The sequence below is a fragment of the Phocoena phocoena genome, chromosome 8 (genome assembly GCF_963924675.1).
Source record: "Phocoena phocoena chromosome 8, mPhoPho1.1, whole genome shotgun sequence".
NCBI classification, from domain to species: Eukaryota; Metazoa; Chordata; class Mammalia; order Artiodactyla; family Phocoenidae; genus Phocoena; species Phocoena phocoena.
In genome coordinates, this window is record NC_089226.1 from 48,858,662 (window position 1) to 48,877,402 (window position 18,741).

General features: G+C 39.2%; 1 protein-coding gene across 11 annotated transcripts in view; it reads left to right on the plus strand.

Moving 5' to 3' along the window:
- Positions 1-18,741, plus strand: part of DLG2 (discs large MAGUK scaffold protein 2) — a 928,219-nt gene that overhangs the window by 162,739 nt on the left and 746,739 nt on the right. For 10 of the 11 annotated variants that reach the window (XM_065883319.1, XM_065883310.1, XM_065883311.1 and 7 more), the window contains exon 2: positions 14,900-14,953. The exons of the other annotated variant lie outside the window; for it this stretch is intronic. In XM_065883319.1, the coding sequence (XP_065739391.1) occupies positions 14,900-14,953 (54 nt within the window). The remainder of the gene's footprint in view (positions 1-14,899; positions 14,954-18,741) is intronic. 11 annotated transcript variants of the gene reach the window in all.

Sequence of the window (18,741 nt, forward strand, 5' to 3'; positions counted from 1 at the left end):
AACAGTATGGAGTGAGGGATATTTATCAACTTTCCTCAAGTCCTGATCTTCCTCTTTGAGCATTCGGAAGGAATGTCGGGAACAGCAAGGATGAGAGTTGGGTCATTTATTTAAGGTAAAGATCCTGTAGGTCAATCAGAAAGGAAGAACTGAATACTTATGGAGACTTAGAAGAAAATCTCCGCCCACAGGTTAACACCTGTCAATGCCCGGAACTGAGGAAATATACGTGGAGAAGCAGGAAAAGCTTGTGCACAAATATGAGAGAATGAAACAAATGTAGAAAGAGAAAAGAAAATAAGAAACCAAGTGGTCCCAAAGAAGGATAATGAGAGAGATGAGTCTGCCAGAAATGGTGAGAGGTTGGGAGAGGCTGGACTGTGGCTTCCTGGGTCCCTCAGAACTCCCAGTTCTTAGTTCCTATCTATCAAGTGCCTGACTGCTGAGCTTCTTCCCCTTTTAACCAGATACGTTCACATTTTGCCTAAACTAGTGCAAGTGGCTTTCTGTTCCCTGCAACCAGAGAACCTTCTTTACAGCAGGGACTGGTTAGTGGCTAGTGGTCCAGGGACAGGATCCATCCCTACACGAAAGGGCAGAACAACAGCTGGAGAAAAGGTGAGCAAATCGACAGAGTACATTAAGCTTCAAGGTGAAGTTCCATCCTTCAAGACTTAACTCACATCCCCTTCCGTGAGACTTACCTCATACTATGTAACCAAATGATATGCCTTCTCCCTCATTATTTCAACCCTGATTAACACTCCTTGAAGAAAACTAATAAAAGTAGGAAACCTACTTCCACATGGCTTTAGTCTATACTTTCTCCTTTAATCATCGCAGTACCAATATGAAATGGCCCCAATATTATTGTCTCCATTTTAGAGGATCAGTACCTTGTTTAAAATCATATAGATGCTAAGACCAGGAGAGAAACCAGGCCTTCTGACCCTAATCCCACCTGCCTTTCTCCTTCACACCCACCGTGGTACTTTGCCCTATTTCTCTTGTGATGTTTCTCTGCTTTGTATTAGAAGCATTCGGGGGATTTCTCTCGTTTCCACAGGACACTGTAAACTCTTTGCAGAGCAAAACCATGTGTTTCCTCTTCCTAGATTCTGCAGCCCCAAGTACAGTGCCTTAAATATGATGTTTCCTAAACAAATCTGTATGGGCTGATTAATACTTAAAATGTAAGAACTTAGGCAGCGGTGAGATGATAATGAGGAAATAATTCTTCTTGTCTCAAATACATCCTCGAAACCTGTCTCCTCAGCTCAACCATCCCTTCCACAGACCCTGCCCCCAGCCCCTGAATGTCAAATTTGAACCATCGTAAGCTCAGGTCAGCTCTAAATAGGATTTGTTCAATGATGAGTTTCAGTCCTAGTTCATGGTGTTCCAAGTGTGTTTTGTCCTTTCTGGATTCTAAATATTACTTGACTCATCATCCTCAATCATGCCAGATGCCTTTTTCTATTTCATTCCTCTTAGCCTTACTTTGCACTTCTGTCTAGTAATACCCCAGTTTTTTAGTCTATTTCCTTCCAAAGAATATGAACAAGGCTATTAATGGAATTTCTATTAGTAAAGGAATAAAGGTGACACATAATCTATAGAGATGTTCAACCTAAAGGGGAAGGAAAGAACCGTATCTGAAGTGACCTGGATAATTGCAGCAGCCTGGATCTGAATGAACATTTGCAGATTTGTGGTAAAATGGAATGAAATTGTCACTTTTGTTTTTGAACAAAAGACAAAACTTGCCATCTTCTTATCTTCCTCTCTTGTGCAGTTTGCATTTCTTTGACTGCTGGTCTTGTGATTTCTGTGCATAGGTATCTGGAGTCCGTGAAAAATTAACGCCCAGTGCAGGATGGCTTCATCTTTGCATCAGTATCGCTCATTGTAAAATGTTTGTGTTGACTCATCAAAATGGGGTACTAGTGCAGATATATGTTATGGTACAACAGAGTAAGCCCATCCTCTGCTTCTCCCACTTTCCTCACCTACTCCAGAAATTACAAAAATAAGGCCCCAAACATATTTGTTACAGGACGGAAAAATAGACAGTTGCTCGGAGTTAATAATAGTAGTCCTCCTACAAGTAACAAAACAAAATTAAAACACACACATATCAAACCCTCAAAACCTTTAATAAGCTAATACTAGAAAAGTAGAACTCTTTTAAGCTTCGTTTAGATATTGTTATTTAGCAGGAACATGCCTAAGAACAATGGAGTTTCTAATGTTTATCTTGTGTAGACACCAGAAAATATACTGTACTAATGTTTTTACTTTTGCTGCTGCTGAGACCTCCCACTGCACTATTACTACTACCTTATATTTTCCTTATCTTTTTTTACCTTATTGCAATTTTCAAAGCAGCGTAAACTAGATTCTCTCTCATTACAACTTTGTAAGGTAAGCTAGACAGGTTTTAATATCCCATATTGCTCATAAGAAAATTGAAGTTCAAAAAATTGAAGTGGCTGGGGTCAGAGGTGGTTAAGTAGTAACCCTAGTAGTGGTCTAGTAGGGCTAGAGTCTCAATCTACTGCACTTTTGCTCAGATTCAGAGTTTTAGCTTAAAAAAATCTAGGTCTGAATCCTGGCTCTACCGCTTGCTATCTTGGGTAAATGCTTAACTTCTCTGTACCTCACTTTCATCCTCTGTAAAATTAGATATTATACAGATACTTTTAGGTTTGTTTGTGGTTTAAATGACATAATGTGAGTTAAACCCTTAGCAAAACAGCTAAGCAAAGAAAGTGACCAGTAAGGATTGCCATTATTAATGTTGCTGATTTTTAATAATTAGCCCAAATGTATCCTTTTACAAATTGTACAGGGTGTTTTGTTTGTTTGTTTTGCATAGGGTTTTTATATATTATCCCATCTGCTTCTTGAAGAAGCACATTAGGTTGACCAAATAATAATTTATAACCTCCACTTGAACATGAACAGAAATTTCAGAAAGGCTAAATTATTTGACTAAGACCATCATAAAAGTAAGAAGAAATGTCTTAAATCTTAGATGACCCAAATCCTAAACTCTTTTTATTACTGCTTTTATGATATTAAAAATTAGGTTAGTATTAAAATCAGGAATCATCCAATTCTTATTAGTAGTTGAATGTAGCCTTAGAAATAATTTAGGGAGTTAAGTGACCTGATCAAGGTCTGCAATGGTTCAGCCGTCCCTAGATGGCTTATCTTCTGACTCTAAGTATAGGGCTGGGAGGTGCTCTTCCTATAACATAAAAGCATAACGTGCAAATGATGTTTGTCAAGTTAAAATGGGCAAGGAGGGGGTCATGAGATGTAAGGTTAGAAACATTATATTCATAAGGAAGTCATCATCTCCTTTCCACTTGGTTGGGGAAATCCTTTATAAAATGAATGAAGGTTCCGAAGTATCTGAGTTTATAATTCCAGTGGACAAAGTGGTCTGAGAGAACAGAGGAGAGTCAGCCTGGGAGCCATCATTTCACTCTCCAACTTGTGACAGAGTCCCCATGTACCAGAGAACAACCTCCTCTCTGCCTTCCTTCTCTTCATTTCATTCTTCTCTCTCACTGCTACCCTCTTTCCTCTAGCCCACAGCAACAGATACTATCCCTTCATCTTTCCTCTGATAGGCACAATTGTAGCATTATCCTAGGCCCAGGAGGAGGTAAACTGGCGAACAGAACCCTTGCTTGCAGAATAACAAAAGGTAAGAAAGCCACTGGAAAACTGAGAAACCCAAAGTAACATAGATATTGCCACTCTGGGGAGCTAAGGCAGCTGCAGGGCTAGGAACTGGGTGGCATTTTTGGACCTAGAGATTTGTAGGCTCTTGGCTGTGAAACAAAGAGTTCATTGCCTAGTCAATGACAGTATACAAACACATCTGCAAAATATATCCTTTGGCACCAGCAAATGCTGGCAGTATTTAGCCAACCTCTATTCTTCTGGTCCACATTCACTTCTCCTTTTTATCTATTCTCTCCCCCATGTTTTTCCTCATTGAAAATGATTTCAAATAAGACATTAATTTTGAAGAAAAAGCGGATAGAAGGGAGATTATTAGACGTATAGATGTTTTCAGCATTTAAAATAAGGGAAATTGATCTAAAATGTTGTCTACTCTGTTTTTTCCACAACCCAGCCCAAGTGCCATCGTGTAAAAGCAGGTATTGAAACACCTTCCAGGCCTAACATGAACATAAGAACATTATCTCTTACTAATGATGAAATAGTAAACCAAACTCAAACCTCCTTTTCATCTCTCTCCCTTACATTTCCTCTCATACACACCCCAGAAAAACATTCTAGATATGAAATATTTTAAGACTTTCTCCATGGCTGTTACGTTTTAAACTTTGAGCATATTATCTAGTATCGAATTATGATTGGTAGGGGAAAAAAATCAAGCAGACCTTAGATGTTAAGAAACCTTTCCTGGAGTTATGGCTTATCGAACATGGAGAAAGGCAAGAATGGAAGAAAGAGCTTGGTGATAATTCTCTGTTTCACTTCAAATCTTTTTGTCTCTTTAATATGGAAGAGAATATTTTGCCACTAATTGCATGGTCTTATGGCCAGAAAAGTAACTTATTCACAAGAAAACCAGAATACAGGCTCTAAACATGATCATACAAAATACAGATTATAAAAATGATCGTAAGTGGATTTTTGAGGTGCCTTGTCTAAGACAGCAGAACCTCATCCTTTATCCAGTTCATTAGAAGCCACTTTATATTATTGATCTTTTCCCAACTCGACTTTTGTCTTTTTTTCTGCATGCCTGTCTTAATGTCATGTCTTCTGACTTTCTGTATCTGCATGATAAAAGCAGAGATCATCACCGTCCAGAAAGAAGACTTGTATAGCATCCCTGCCTTCTTTCCAGTATTTCCCAGCAGGTCCAAATTTATGATGAGTGAAATCAGGTCCTTGATGAGACATAGACTCTTAGAGGTCATCCATCTCACTCTTTATTTCTCAAATATAAAAATAAATTGGGAGGCTCAGTGAATTGCCTTTTCACTGTGAGTTACTGAACGTGATGTGTCAAATAAATGTCCAGTTTGGGGTGGATCTTTTGGGATATATCTTCACGCTCATCTGAGAAGTTTAAGAAATTCTGAGGATGTCGTTTTACTTTTTTGACAATCTTTGAGTCCTTAGCTTTTTCACCAGATCTCAGGCTTCCTCTCACCTCTCCAACTTCTGAAATGTACAGCGGGGTAGTAAATTAGAGCAAGGAACATCTCCTCGCTCCACACAGGGTGGTGATACCACAGAAATATGGATTTGGAGTCAAAAAGAGTGAGCCTTGGCTCCTCTAACTTTTAGTCTAGTGACCTTGGGCAAGTTTTGTTACAGGTTCATGCCTCACTCTCCTTATCTGTATAATGAGCATAATTAGAGCATGCAACTCATAGGCTTGTAATGAGAAGTAGAAAAGAATGCGTGTAAAGGAACAGCATATGGTAGACACTGAAGAATCTTTCTGTTTATAACTTTCCCTAACTTACATGCCATGGTTCCGAGTAGCATGGTCTGTAGTGCATGGTAGCTCCAGATGCTATCAATAGCACCAGGCAGTGTGATACAACAGCTTGTCACCAGAGGGCAGCGTGCAATTACCCCTTTCTACCCATTTCGTCTAATCTGTTGCCTCACAGGTTTCTCATGAATCTTCTCTCTTGTTGCTGTGGTTCTAGTTCCAAAGGTTTAAAAACCCATTAACAAACATCTTTTGAGTATACTGTGTGCCAAGCACGGTTAGGAGTGTTGGTGGAAGTGGCTGGTGAAGAAATGAAGTAGGATGAGGGCCCTGCCCTCACAATGACTACGGTTTCATCAAGGAGATGCAAATGTCACACATGAACCACTTAGCCATCAACATACGTGTAAGAACAGAAAGAAACGTTCATTAAGAACGGCAGAACTTGGTGCTTTCATGTAATTTCTTTTCCTTTATATTTATAATTTAATGTGAACTGAATTAGTACAAATAATGCATGTTTTAAAATTTGAGAGGGGCAGGATGGACAGATTGAGGCCTGCAGTGAGGATTGAGGAAGCTTTCATGGAGAGTCTGGGGCTTTAGATTGTCCTTGCAGGATGGAGGGAGCTTGGTTAGGAAGATAAGAGAGGGGACCATGATTGGTTCAGGATGTGCGAGAAGGAAGAAATGTAAACAGTGACCTTATAGTAGGCATAAGCAAGGCGTATGCTTGGGTAGTGAGAGTCCTGGCCTGACGGAAGTAAAGGAGATGAGAGAAGGAAACTAAACAGCAATCACTGATTGATCACCCACTGTGTGCAAGGCCCTGATCCAGGTACCACAGAAGAAACAGGCCCCACCTCAGCCTGATGAACCGGCTTTGAGCAAGATTTGACAGCTTGCTCAGAATTCTGGTACCCTAAATCTGGAAAATACAACGGGACTGCTAAGATTATAGCTCTTCAGTGGCTTTGCAAAATGGAGCAGATGGTATCCACATGGCTCTTTCCAGGAATAGCACCACGTGGAGTGAAACAGTGAATTAAGTAGGTATGGTTGTTGTGGCATGGGGCACATTGACTAAACCACATCTGAGATTTGAGCTAATGACTCCATTCTTCGTGCAAACTTCAGAGAGCATTTGCACAAATGAAGCAGTTAGATCTATAAATGCTCAGTGTGAATCCGTGGGATTTGTGGCATCATGGACTAATAATGGGAAAAAGCAAGGGGCTCACAGTCAGAAGACCTAGGTTTGGATCTCAGCTTTGCTTTTCTCTAGATGTCTGACATTGGGAAATACACTGGATCACTCTGGGGTTCTGTTTACTTACCTATAGACAAGGGAAAGTTCCACCAGTCCCTCTGGGGTTCTGTGAAGAGCAGATAAGAAAGCAGAGGTGAAGAGCTTAGCATATTTCCTGACACACAGCGGGTATTGGTCAATGAATGTTAGTTCCTTTTCCTCTGCCTGTGGGAATGAAATGATCTAATGTGTGTGGACACACTTCATAAATTATGAAGCATGATATAGGTGGCCAATCTAATATAATTATCTATTTGAGTTTGAGTGATGATCTACAGACCTAGTTTTGGTGAGTCTTTTATTTTAGCCTTTTACACTAACTGCAAAGAGGTATGTGGAGAGGGTGTAGGATGGAGGTCTGAAGAGTCTTCATAACAGCTCAAGCAATTTCTATCTGTTTCTCCAAGTGGGATTGATTCTAGAGAAATATAGTAAGAAAAACTCTGTTTAGTTCTGGGTCTTTACTTTCTGTGCCTCATTCTCCAGGCTGCCCCATCTTTTCTGTACTAGGGATAAAGAGGTGCCCAACTCAGCCTAACTGCGGCCCTTAGGATTATCATGCATATTTTGCAAAATATTACGGTACCTTGTATTTTAAGGGAGGATCAAACAGACATGTTATCACTTTAATCCAAAGGGAAGAAATGCTAATGGTGTCTTTTCAAAGAGCAGTGAAAGAACTTGTGTTGACTAAAACAGACTTCTGGATACGTATCAAATTTTAATAGGGAACAGAAGCAAATATTTTGTATTTAAGCGTTACCCACTTTGGAACTAGGCTGATAGGTTTGACTCTTGACCTTGCCGTTACCAGCTGGTTGACCTTGAACAAATTGCTTAACATCTCTGTGCCTCAGTTTTCTGTAGAGCGAGGATATTATTTTTTATTATTATTAAGAGAGTTCAGGCAAGCAGAGGTGAATCGAGTTCAAGCCAAACATAAATCTGACATTCTTTCTTCCCATTTTCTGAGCCAGTCTGGTGGTAAGCTAGGCAGGTAATGATCCCTGCTTTTTATTAAGTGCTAGGGAGAGGAACCAGGGTATTAGCTTCCTCCAAAGCTGCTCCCTTGAGATATCCTGCCATGACCATTGACCTGCGGTCATGCCTTGGCTAGCCAAGCCTTGGGCGCTCACATTGTTCACTTGCCCACTCACCTGGTATTGCCTCAGTGTGCTCACCTGTGTCGCTGCAGGGTAAGGGCAAACCTGGTGACAGGCCAGAACCACTTGGCGCTGCTATTGGTGATGACTCAGATCAAATTGCACCCGCCTGGCCGGTCTTGCTGAGAGGGAATATGAAAAGAGAGAGGAAATCCAGGAAAGCAAGAAATAACCACAGTAATAAATAATATAACCTTACATCTATAGAACACACCTCTCTTTCTCACTTCACATGCATTATTTCCCTAGCTAACTTCTTGGGAAATAGGTTAACTGGAAAATAACATTGTCCCATTTTTTAAGCGGGGTTTTGAAAGAGATTAAGGGACCTAGAAACCCTCTGAGAATTGCGAATTGAATCTGAGTCAGTACGGTGAGAAATTTCTCTTCAGACTGGCAAAGAGAAACCAGCAACTTTCGGGGCAGAAAATAACTGCATTTTTCGGCCTTAACTGGAAAAACTCAGGAGAGGGAATCAGGAGATGTTGGTGGTTACCAGCATGGGTTCTGGGGCTGGAAAGGCCTGGGTTTGACACCTGGTTGTGTTACCTCTTAGATTTGTGACCTTAGGCAAGTGATTTAGCCACTTTGAGCCTCCCCTTCTTTCTTTCTTCTTTTTTTAAATGAGAGTGATAATGTTTTCCTTAGAACATCTTGGGAAGTAAATGCATTGACGTATCTGAAGTATTTATCACAACCCTGGAACATAATATTCATTCAGTAAATGCTTAATATTTTATTATTGTTATTCTTGTTGCTATTATCCTGTCTTCTGTTTTGATACTAAATAATTGTGAGCTCTGGGGCATGCCTCTTCCTTTCTCTGTCTCCATTTCATACTTGTAAAATGAAAGGTAGAATTAAATGATTCTTAAGGCCTCAGCTTCAAGTTTTATGATTCTCGAGTAGATTTGTTCTTCCTGTTTTGTTTCCTCGTCTCTCATATAACCATCAATATGTCTTTAATCAGTAATTTACCAAAGAGTTTCTTTGGAGCTTACTCAAAGAAATCCTGATTGAGTCAGCCTGCGGGTGCCTGTGCTTCGCCTTCTCCTAAGTCATGGCAACTTCAGGCTTGTTCATACAATGCACTAGGGCCAGAGGGAGGAGGGGCGGGTTTTGGAACCATCCTGGATCAAGGTGGCTGTCTAATTTGGCTTTCAGCTGGCCTCTGAGTTGTTGGTGAACAGTCAAAATTAGAATCTAAAGAGTTCTGGTAGAGTGTGATTCCATTCTGAAAGGCAGTAGGGCGTGATTGTCAAGAGCATGGACTCGGGGTTGAGAGGAGGATAAATTAGGAGTTTGGATTAACAGATACACACTACTATATATAAAATAGATAAACAACAAGGACCTACTTGTATAGCACAGGGAACTATATTCATTATCTTGTAATAACCTATAATGGAAAAGAATCTGAAAAAAATACGTAAAAATGAATACATATATGTATGTGTAACTAAATCACTTTGCTGTATATCTAAAACTAACACAACATTGTAAATGAACTATACTTCAATTTAAAATATGGTAAAAAAAAAAATAAATAACATAAAAGTATATAGCTTAAAAAAAAAAAAGAGCATGGATTCTGAGCCAGACTGTCAGATTGTTTGGGTCTGAAGACAATCTATTTATCAGATGTCTGACTTTGGGAAAGTTACCTAACCTCTATTTTCTCACCTGTAAATTGAGAATAACAGTGTCTCATTGGGTTATGTGAGGATTAAATAAGTTAATTGATACAAATAAGTGCCGTATAAGTATTTGCCTTTATTATTATCCATCCCAGGGTTAACATATCAGGAGCTCTGGGTATGGTGGGTCATGGTACCGTGAGATTCCAGGTGGCCATGATGCTCAGCCAGTGATGATGATCAACCAGGCAACTACAGATCCTTCAAGTAGGTAAATCCTGGTATCTCCTTCAAGTAAGAGTAGGACCTTACCTGCGGACAACTAGGGGTGTGTGGCTCCACCCAACAGATTGTGGGAAAGAAGGAGAAGGAAGAAAGGGTTTCAGTCCAGAAGAGAACTACAGGCAGTAAATTGAGGCAGAAGTCCCCCCAACCACATCACAGTTTTTAATTTCCAGAATGGGCCAACATGATGGAGGATTAGGGAGAAAACCTAACAAAAATAACGTTGTCCTGAGTTCAGTCTTCAGCATACCAAATCAGTACTTAATGGGAGATATCTCATTTCAGACCTGATTGGGTATGTGGGTAGTAACCCCCATGTTCTACTCCCCTGGTTAGGATCGGGACGTGGTCTGACTGGGGCTCACCCTGATGACAGCCCTCTGTGGGAATCGTGAAGCTAAAAGACTGTTAATATGGTATCTTGTAGCATCCAATCTAAACCAGCTAATATTTATCTTGAGGTTCTGGGATCTCCACCTCTCTCAGTGAAATCATATGCACACACAAATGGACTCATTTTAAAACTGTCAGTGAGTTCCATTCTGTTTTAAGTTGTCACGCCACACTGTAGATAGAGCCTGTGTTACTTCTTGCATATTCAGGAGCCTTGTCCTTTAAGAAGATAAGCCAAAGATTCTAGGCCCCCAGACAGCTCACAAGTTATTCTTGCCATATTTACCTCCTGTTAATTTGGCCTACTGTCAACTACCTGCCTTCTACTTGCATGTTCCAGGTCAGTTGAAATCCCTGCACAATTCCTAGCCGCATCAACGTTACTATTCAGTTCGTGCTGTATCTGGGTCCCTTGGCTGTGTGGGTTTCTCTTCTTCTCTACTTCGCTTCTTATAAGTTTAGGTATAGGCCTGGATTCGGTCTTTTGACCCTCCCACTGGTTAGCCTGTACTTGTCGGACCTAAGCCTCGCAGAGTATGTTCTTTGACTGACTGGCTGCTCTACCACCCCTGCCAATACCTTGCTTGAAGAGTCTTCCTCTGGCTTGGTGACCACCCGCCCATTTATGTCAGAGGTATTTCACAGATCTGGCACTTAACAAATATCACATCAGTTGGAATTAATGAACTTCTTTGAAAATTTGCATTCACTATATAAGATTCTTTATTAGTTACATTCTCTTAGTGGCAAGCAAGAGAAGTTTAGTTTCTCTTTTACTATCATAAGCAAAGTTATTGATGTAATATTTGGGTATCCCATGGAACCCAAGGACAGGAAGGTGGCAGGAATTTATGAATAACTTGATCTAATAATTTAAATTGTATCAGTATTTTCTCTGCTTGCATCTGGCTTCTCTATGATTATCTTTATTCTTCCCTCTTGCTATAAACTAGTTTTTTTCCCACGTGGAAGAGAACGTAATATAAGAGGCAAACCATTTACATCTTATAGCTGGGTCGTGCAAGAGAGATGAATTTTCTTAAGCCTTTATATTTACATGAAGACAAGCCTTTAAGCTTCTGATTTAAAGGAGAGTTTTTTTTTTGGGGGGGGGGAGTTTGTATTTGATACTGAAATCTCTTTCCAGTTAATGGAAATAAGCATATTGAAGGGGGATGCTGGAATCTGCTAAGTCATCCATTTGATTTAGGGGTTCAGTTAAAGAGAATATCCAATATGGAGAGAGAAGGTGTGTATGGCGAGGCAGTGTGAAGTGTGGAGATGAAGCTTAGAGGGAATTATCAAAGTAACTGGGGAACTGGTTTTCAGACTCAGAAACCAAACTTGATCAAACTAGGCATGGACTCACATGATCTCAAAAGAGAGAAAAGAAACAGGAGTCAGGCTAAGCCAAGAGAAAATCTGACATTAACAGCTGGAGAGAAAAGCACATTCATGGGCCATACCTAGAACTCTACTGCACTCTGTGCTACTACAACTCGGGGCTTTCATTCTCTGCTGTTATGTGCCATTGAGTACCTAAAAGATTCCAGGAAGCTTCTGGGAAAATGGTCTGGGGAGGGCTGTGGGGATCCTGGAGCAGAGCAATGGGGAATCTTCAGAAAGTCTGATGTCGTGGGATATTGTGTTATTCAGAATAGCCCACCCTGGCATCTCCTTGGCACTCACATCAGGGAGTTGCCAGTGTCAGATGTATGTGATGTATGTTTGTTCACACAATCCACACACGTTTGTTCATGCATTTTTAGTGACTTTTGTAGATGTAGGAATTAACTGTGCTTCTGGATCTTTTTAACACCAAGAAGGAGCAATGAACTTTCCACATTACATAGATTGTATTTCAATGCATAAATGCATAAATGCTTTTACATCCTGCATTTATGAAATAATTAATTATTATTTCAAAAAACTGGATAATTAAGTGTTGGTGCCTGGTTAAAGAAAGAAGGTGATAGTAGATATTGGAAAAGTCATCACAGTTTTGTTGGTAACATAAGATATTTTGAGGTTATCTCAGAAATGCTCTCCAAAGCTTTCAGTGAGATATTACTTTCCTTTGTACTATACTTTACAGCTACATTTAGTCAGTAATCCTACGTATTTCCTGAGCTCCTTCTGTGTACCCAGATGCTGTGAAAAAATCTAGGAAAGTATACGATCCTTGTCAATGAGAGAGTCTCATTGGAAAGACCAAATTTACATACATGAAATGGAAAATAGCAATAGAAACATACAAAAGTATAAATATCATTGTATAGGAACTGAGCCTATGCATAATATTTATTTCCAGACTACATTAATGCAATTTATAGAAGGAAAACAAGAGTAAGATGAGTTGAAAGTCCCAAATCAAATCAATGCATACTTATTGATCAAAGTGTAGTAGAAAATAAGGAGAAATACAAGTATTGCATATGATACTCAGAAAGTTTGAAGTCTAGTCAAGGAGACAAGACACAAATCTTTTGGGAGTCCTGGGAACCAATTAGAAAGTGCAGAAGAAACATCATCAAAACTAAAAAACAAACAACAACAAAAAAAAAACATTAAGGAATTACCAGTTTGCTTTCAACATCTAATATGCAAGATCCTGCTGCATCTCTTACCTTCAGGGTGGTCTTTGCTTTGCCTGGGTCTTACTTGCTGCTCTTGCTAGAGATCTCAAATCACTGCAGGACTCTTGTGATGGAGACTCCTAGATAATGGAATCATAGAACAACTCAGTGTGGAAAACGTGGATCAGAAAGGCTGGTGTGAAATCTCAGCTGTCATTTTCTCTGAGCCTCAGTTTTCTCATCTATAACATAGGGATAGTGACAGTAATGCCTCATCAGTATGGTTTTGGGGAGATTAAATTAGGAGATATATATATATATATATATATATTCTTATAAATGGACAAGTAATATGTGTTTAATAAATGGTAATTTTCATGATCTAATCAGTTCTTTTTAGTGCAACTGGGCCACTAACATAGCATTGAGATCTCTGGGGCATAAACAATTCACAAACCATCCAATGGTACTTCATCCTTGTGATAGTCCATCTTTAGGGGCATTAACTAATGATAGCATTTAACATTGATTCTGAAATTTATGTTTACAAAGCACATTCAAATATATCACCTCATTTATTCTTCAGACAGCCTTTTTAGAAGGTGATTATTTCTATTTCCATTCTACAGAGAAGGAAAATGAGGCAAAGAGAGTTAGTGGGCTTGCCCCCAGATCAAATTACCAAGAAGTTGCTGAGCCCCCAAATCATATAATCAGGAAGTTGGTAAACCAAACTTGAGCCCATGTCTTCTGGCTCCAAACCTCATGTTCTTCTCCCTATACTACAGGCCTCTTAACAAACACTGTTTTTTGGTGAGGTCCAGTGGAAACTGTCTTTCTCCAGAGCCCCTATTTATCCACAAGGTACTTGATATGAGGAGTTAACAAATAAACCATGACTATTTAGTTGACCCACTATGCAGATATGTAGAACAGGGTCGTGTTTTCACTGACCAGTGATTTTAGTTAAAACCTGGAATTTTGTTCTGTAAAATCTGCTGGATTGCCATTGGTTTTGCCATTAGATTAGGATTCCATAGGCACAGATTGACATTAAAAAGCTGTTAACTCTGTTAACTCCAGAGGGCATAGCTAATGAAATGTCCCAAAGTTGGGTACTTGCGCAAACTACCGTGTCGTATAGGACAGCTCTCGATTAATCATGATGAGACTACTTCCTCTATCTAAATGAAATCTGCAGTTTGGGAAGGAGATTAAAGATCCTTCAGGGCATGAAGGAAAAGTTGCTGTGAATATTCTAGAAACAGAAAATAAAGATAGATCTACTTAATATTCATGAAGTCAGATTGGTTGATGCAAATAGATTGCAATCTCTTATTTGCTAATGACTTGGCTTGTAACACTCCTGTATCAGTTTTACACAGATTCCTATTCAACTTTAAAAGGAATGGCTGTATTTTGGACAATTTTTTTAAAGAAACTTTAGCATATATAATATGATTTTCTGTCACCTTTGACTAATTTTTAATTTTCTGAGGATATCTAAAGTATATCATCAAAGGTGCATAAATGACAAAGAAAAGGTATAACACAGCATGAAAAATAAGTAAATATATGTAAGATGTCAATAAGTGAACCCTTCTATTTTGTTTTGTATACAACATACTCTCAAAAGCCAGTTTAAAGAAAAGAGTTGCATTGTTTTAGGTTTAATTTTGCTTCCATGAGAGAGAAATCAAAATTCTTTAGCACAGCCGTTTCATAAAGAAATTTTTAACTCCTCGCCAAAGTTATTAGAAGTCCTTGCCTCTTACACTGCACAAATCCTCACTTCCTCACCTTTGAGATCTGTTGCTTACTTCATATCATTATGTGGTCAATGTAGCCAACATATATTTGAAGGGAGGAGGGTGAAAGGGACTCTGAGCCACTTCATTTATCCCCCCCGCAACACCTGACGTAGTGCTTATACCGGTTCTCAAGAAATACTGTTGAGCTCTTGGTTAAATAAGTTAACAGATCCTATCTCAGAACAGACAACTTGTTATTTAAAACTTTTTTCTATTTCTCTTTTTTAGGCCAGCCCTGCTCCTATAATTGTCAACACAGATACTTTGGACACGATTCCTTATGTAAGTAACATTTTTATTAAGACTATCTTTAAAAACCGATAGAACTCAATCAGCTGAATTTAAAATTTTGTACATATTCCGTTTTACCCAATCCAGATAATCGCATGAAATGATGTGTAGCATGAGTTCTGTGAGTTTTCTTTTGATATTTGCTAACTCACAGCTTAGGCATGCTGACATTTTCCTCTTTGATTCATTGTTTTGTAAAGCACAAGGGCCTATCATGAGAAAAGTAAACCGCAGCCAGTTGTGATCAAATAATGTTAGTTTCTTAAGTGGTTCCCTGAAAAGAGATTGAACAAACTTTTCTGGGTTTCTTAATAAAGGAATACTCAAATCAATTTATATGATAGAGTCTAGAACATAATAAGTGATCATCAAATATTTGATGGATTTTGCTAGGCTTCTAACAAGAACTGGAACAAAATTTTGGGAGGGTGAATTCTATCTATATGTAATAAGATGTATGGTTTTATAGAAGCATGGGGCATGAGATAAAAAGCACAGGCAGATCAGTAAAGCCCCAAATTCTGTATCTGAAATATAACCACTATGATGGCCAAAATTCTTGACGACAGTCTGGCTGGGCAGGGGTGATTGGAAAGTGGTGCTGGGCCACAGTGGTATGAGTGGTTGACTTTATGGAGGTCCATAAAGTCGTAAAGCTTTGTGAGTCGCCCTAGCTGATGGATAGAGGAGAGTGATTTAGGAAGATGGGACACAGATGCATGCAGACAGAAGGTTTGAAGCAAAGAGAAGGGCTGCAGGCATAATGCACAAGAACAAACGGATCCCTGGTCTTTGATTAAATGAGTACAAAGTGCTTGGTAAGTACTGGCTATTCTCAGTCTTAGACCCCAACCTCAAATGCCTACAAGGACCAAGCAAGTCACAGAAATAGATGGAGCAGGAGGCATGGGGAGAGAGGGGAATAGAGAGCATGTGATCTTCCAAAGTGAGAGCAGCTGCCACTTGGCTCCAGTGGGTGGGGACCAAAGGGAAATGGGATCAAGAGTTGCCTGATCATTCAGTTTCTCAAGAGAAATCAGAAATTTGAATTTTTATACAATTTTACAGGCAACTAATTCTCAAAAGTTCAAACACTCTGTGCCAAAGTGTGTTTGGTCTAAAGGCTGCCCTTTGGGAGATACCTGCCTCAGAGGAACTGGAGGCCCTGAGCAGGTTCTGCAAGCCGGGACTCGGCCACAGGGGAGCAGAATGCCAGAACTGGAGTGCAAGTTGGGACTTGGTTACAGGGACAAGTGATTAAAACTGGGACGCAGGGTCAGGACAGGAATAACAGCGAGCTTGACTTTAATGCTGAATCACCTGAACTACTGAACTAGGGCTTCTTAAATCTTTCTGAACAAGAGTCATTTGGGGTCAGACTGGAAATGGGGTTAAGCTTACCGGTAGGAATCAAGTGGCCCCAGCTGTGGAAAGTAAACGACTCTGTTGGAAGGAAGCAAAGCAAATATTATAAAGACACACAGTATTCCCTATTCTCTCTCTCACTCTTCCTACCCTTCTTTGTTTTTCAAACGTTTATATTAGGATTATTGTATGCCTGACGCTGCTTTAAGCACTTATCAAATATTAACTTATTTAATCCTCGTAACAACCCTATGAGATAGGTACTATTAATTTCTCCATTTTACAGATGAGGAAACTGAGTCATAAAGAAATTAAGTAACTTTCTTAAAATTGCACAGTAAGAGGCAGAGCCAAGAATGAATCTAGGTATCCTGGCTGTAGAGTTTGAGATCTTACTTAACTCTGATCTTTCTGCTGCTTGTGTTTCCTCCTTCCCTCCCTCCTTTTCTGCCTGTCAGCTTGAGAACAAAGTTTTGTTACTTACTCCTCAGCAATGTGTAGCTTTGGGTAGATGACAGGTTGTCACAGAAGCTCAAATACCCTTGAGGCAGGGATCCATATATATATTAAGGGATTCTATGTCTTTAATATAGTGAATCTCTTTGCTATACCCATTGGCATCATCTAAAGCAGATGAGCAGCGCTTTGAAGTAGACATGGAGCAGAGAGACTTGACCATGTTAAGTAGGACTGCTTTCTTGTGATAGACCTATATTTATTCAAAGCCTTCTATTAGGGTTTTCATGACTAACTTCCAGATGCCCTCATGTACAAATAATTTATGAATAAGAATCTAAGGATTTTGTATAGACATGCTCAATTGGTAGCCCAACTGATTAGCTAGTAAAATCAGCCATGTATAACAAATTAATCAAATTGCTCTCATTCTCCTAAATATCAATTTTGTATCTGATTTTGAGTTCTTCAAAGGGATTTTTTAAATTATCTTCAACTTTGTTGTACTTAATGCAAACCCTCTTTGAGCTTCCTTAAGGGTAGGATCTTTAGAGACGTTTGCTAAGTATGATGAAACTGTCCCAGTTCTCATGGCAGTGTGTTGTTGAGCTATTCATTTACTCCTTCTGGACGTAAATTGATATATAAGATAGGAATTATAATATCTACCTCAGAGGTGATAGTGAGGATCTCATAAGGTTATGTGTATGAAATCATGCGTCATTAACTTCCACTTAATGGGGGTTTATTTATTTATTATTTTATTCAATAAATACATATGCAGTAACATGTGCTAGACCCTGAGAGAATATTAAATATTAATCTTCCCCCATATATGAGAAACGTAACTATATTGTGTATTGAAAAATGGCAGATTTAGCACACAAGCATTAATGTAGATGAATGTGCTTTGTGTCTGGACATAGGCCTAACCCTCCCTTTTGTTCCTGACTCACTGGGTGACCTTGAAGAAATCACTGTTCCTTTTGCAGTCTATTTTCTCATTCCTTGGTGTTCTATACTTTGTTTTCCTCTTTTCTGTCACATGTTCTAGTTCACATAATTTCAGTTCTATTTAATGAAAAAACAAATTCAGAGTTCCCCAGAGCATTTCAGTCATGTTGCATAAGAACATTTCCTTCCTTAAAATATTACCTAAATGACAAATTTTAACTTATGCATTAAAGTCCTCCCCAAAAATAATTTCATTACAAGTGAATGTATTAATTTTGCCAAATAGCAAATTTGGTTTTAGAAATATATGGTCCTCTGTGAAGCCATCTGTTCCTGGACTTCTGTTTGTTGGAAGATTATACTTTTTTTTTTTTTTTTTGCAGTACACGGGCCTCTCACTGTTGTGGCCTCTCCCGTTGCGGAGCACAGGCTCCGGACGCACAGTCAGTGGCCATGGCTTACGGGCCCAGCCGCTCCGCGGCATGTGGGATCTTCCCAGACCGGGGCACGAACCCATGGCCCCTGCATTAGCAGGCGGACTCTCAACCACTGCGCCACCAGGGAAGCCCCCTGTTGGAAGATTTTAAATCACAGTTTCAATTTCAGTGCTTGTGATTGGTCTGTTCACATTTTCTATTTCTTCCTGGTTTAGTCTCAGATGGTTGTGCATTTCTAAGAATTTGTCCATTTCTTCCAGGTTGTCCATTTTATTGGCATATAGTTTCTTGTAGTAATTTCTCATGATCCTTTGTATTTCCGCAGTGTCAGTTGTTACTTCTCCTTTTTCATTTCTAATTCTATTGATTTGAGTCTTCTCCCTTTTTTTCTTGATAAGTCTGGCTAATGGTTTATCAATTTTGTTTATCTTCTCAAAGAACCAGCTTTCAGTTTTATTGATCTTTGCTATCATTTCCTTCATTTCTTTTTCATTTATTTCTGATCTGATCTTTATGATTTCTTTCCTTCTGCTAACTTTGGGGTTCTTTTGTTCTTCCTTCTCTAAT